Source organism: Palaemon carinicauda, chromosome 7 (assembly GCF_036898095.1).
Source record: "Palaemon carinicauda isolate YSFRI2023 chromosome 7, ASM3689809v2, whole genome shotgun sequence".
NCBI classification, from domain to species: domain Eukaryota; kingdom Metazoa; phylum Arthropoda; class Malacostraca; order Decapoda; family Palaemonidae; genus Palaemon; species Palaemon carinicauda.
In genome coordinates, this window is record NC_090731.1 from 172013545 (window position 1) to 172016044 (window position 2500).

The 2500-nt window shown below is 30.9% G+C and overlaps 1 protein-coding gene across 1 annotated transcript; it reads left to right on the plus strand.

Annotated features, from left to right (window-relative positions):
- The first annotated feature begins 1573 nt into the window (after positions 1-1573).
- On the plus strand, positions 1574-1927 carry LOC137644663 (uncharacterized). Its single transcript, XM_068377615.1, has one exon. It carries the CDS (start codon positions 1574-1576, stop codon positions 1925-1927), a length of 354 nt encoding a protein of 117 aa, XP_068233716.1.
- The last annotated feature ends 573 nt before the right edge of the window (positions 1928-2500 follow it).

The following is a 2500-nucleotide window of genomic DNA, read 5'->3' on the forward strand; positions in this document are numbered from 1 at the left end:
AATTAAAAATGCTACATTTGCAAATTTTATGATGATGTATAAATGTAAGGCATGGTTTTGCTGGGGAAAAAAAACTTGCGTGTACAAGTAAATGAATAATTATGCATTCTAATGCATTGGATGACGGAAACAGACTGAAAATACGCTCATACATACATACAAATATATATGTATATATGTATATATAAATATACATACATATACACATACAAATATATATATATATATATATATATATATAATATACATATAAATATCTATATATATATATATATATATATTATATATATATATATATATATATCAATATGTAAAATATATTCATACAATATGCACACTATAAAATTAAATGTTGTTATATAATATACATATACACATATATATATATATATATATATGTATATATACATATATATATATACACATATATATACATATATATATACACACACACACACATATATATATATATATATATAATGAGTGTCATTCGTCATTATTGAAAATGTCTGTAAATGTATTTTTATTACCACAAACGAATATAGTTTTTTAAACCTATACGTCCATAAAAATAATTGTTATTTTTAATTGCAAAGTGATAAGACACGTTTTGGAATCACCATATAAAGCGTTATCGATAAATTTCAGGCAACGAAATCCATTTAAACAGTGAAATAAGAATGAGTATTCAAGAGAATGTCAGTGCAAATGCGCCTTATTAAAAAAAATTGAGTATAGTGACCCCCCCTTGTAACTATGTGATTGTATAATTATAACAGCAATATATTTAAGCTTACCTTTAACCAGCTAACATGGTACGTCATAATGGTTGGTCCACTTACCTGTAAAAAAGATTCGATTATTAATATATAAATTTGAAAATCAAAATAAACTAAAATTATTTCCTAAAGGGCAATGATGCAAGATACTTTTCCTTATTGATACATATAACAATTACAAATGTTTGTCAGTCACTTATGGGGAAAATTCCAAGACAAATACTGGGGTAAAACCATGGTAAACTTTGGGAAAAAATTAAAGATAAATTCTGGGGAAAAAATTAAAGATAAATTCTGGGGAAAAAATTAAAGATAAATTCTGGGGAAAAATAAGTGACAAATTCTGGGGAAAAATTCAAGACAAATTCAAAGGAAAATTCCAAGACAAATACTGGGGTAAAACCATGGCAAATTTTTGGGGAAAAAATATAAAGATAAATTCTGGGGAAAAATAAGTGACAAATTCTGGGGAATAATTCAAGACAAATTCAAAGGAAAAATCCAAGACAAATTCTGGGGAAAAAATCCAAGACATATTCTGGGGAAAAATTAAAATTAAATTCTGGGGAAAATCCAACACCAATTCTGTGGGAAAAATACAAGACAAATTTTGTGGGAAAAAATCCAAGACAAATTCTCAGGAAAAATCAAAGAAATTCAGAGGAAAAATCGGACAAATTCTAGGGGAAAAAAATCCAGACCACCTCTACCAATACAAATCAATGCACTAATTGCTGATTTCAGCAAAATAATAAGACATAAGACGTAAGGATAAGGATAAGGAAGTGGGGAACATGGGGAGAGAAGGAGAACCCCTGGATACAATCCAGTTTGTAACAAGGAAGCAGGAACTCGGGATGGAGAGGAATAAGGAAAAGGAGGAACTCGGGGTGGAAAGGAATAAGGAAAAGGAGGAACTCGGGATGGAAAGGAATAAGGAAAAGGAGGAACTCGGGATGGAAAGGAATAAGGAAAAGGAGGAACTCGGGATGGAAAGGAATAAGGAAAAGGAGGAACTCGGGATGGAAAGGAATACGGAAAAGGAGGAACTCGGGATGGAAAGGAATACGGAAAAGGAGGAACTCGGGATGGAAAGGAATACGGAAAAGGGAGAAAGGGAAGTACAGGAGAAGATTAAAAGAAAATAATAAAATCAGAAAAATCTTTATATCTAAGGACCTAAGGTTAAATGCAATTCTGTTCCCGTAAAGTTAATACATTACTACATCCAGTGTTGCAAGTGGGGACACTTCCCTTCAAAATGCAATATGCACTTAAAGAATTATAAAAACCGAGTTCAATTTCAATGCACGATAAAAACCTGAAATAAACGTTAATGTCAGTTATCCAGAACATATTCGAAAAAAAAGCAAAAAAAAAATTATGTTTAAACTTTACGATTATTACAGTGGAGTTTAATGGTTTCTTAGATTCTATTACAAATTGGGGATATTCTGAACCATAATTTACAACATTTATAATTAACATCAAAGTAACAAGAATGACTTGTAACATTGACCTAACATTCAAGATCACAAGATCATAACATTTGCAAACATATGCAAAAGTGGCTGAGTGGCTTAGTCAATGGGACCTCAGTTTCTTGGGCCCAGGTTCGATTCCCTGGCCGACCAGAAGCTATTATTATTAAGTTGATTCCCCCATGGGTCTCTGATCCTAGGTAGAGAGAATCCAGAAAATAGGAGGTGTATAATATATGG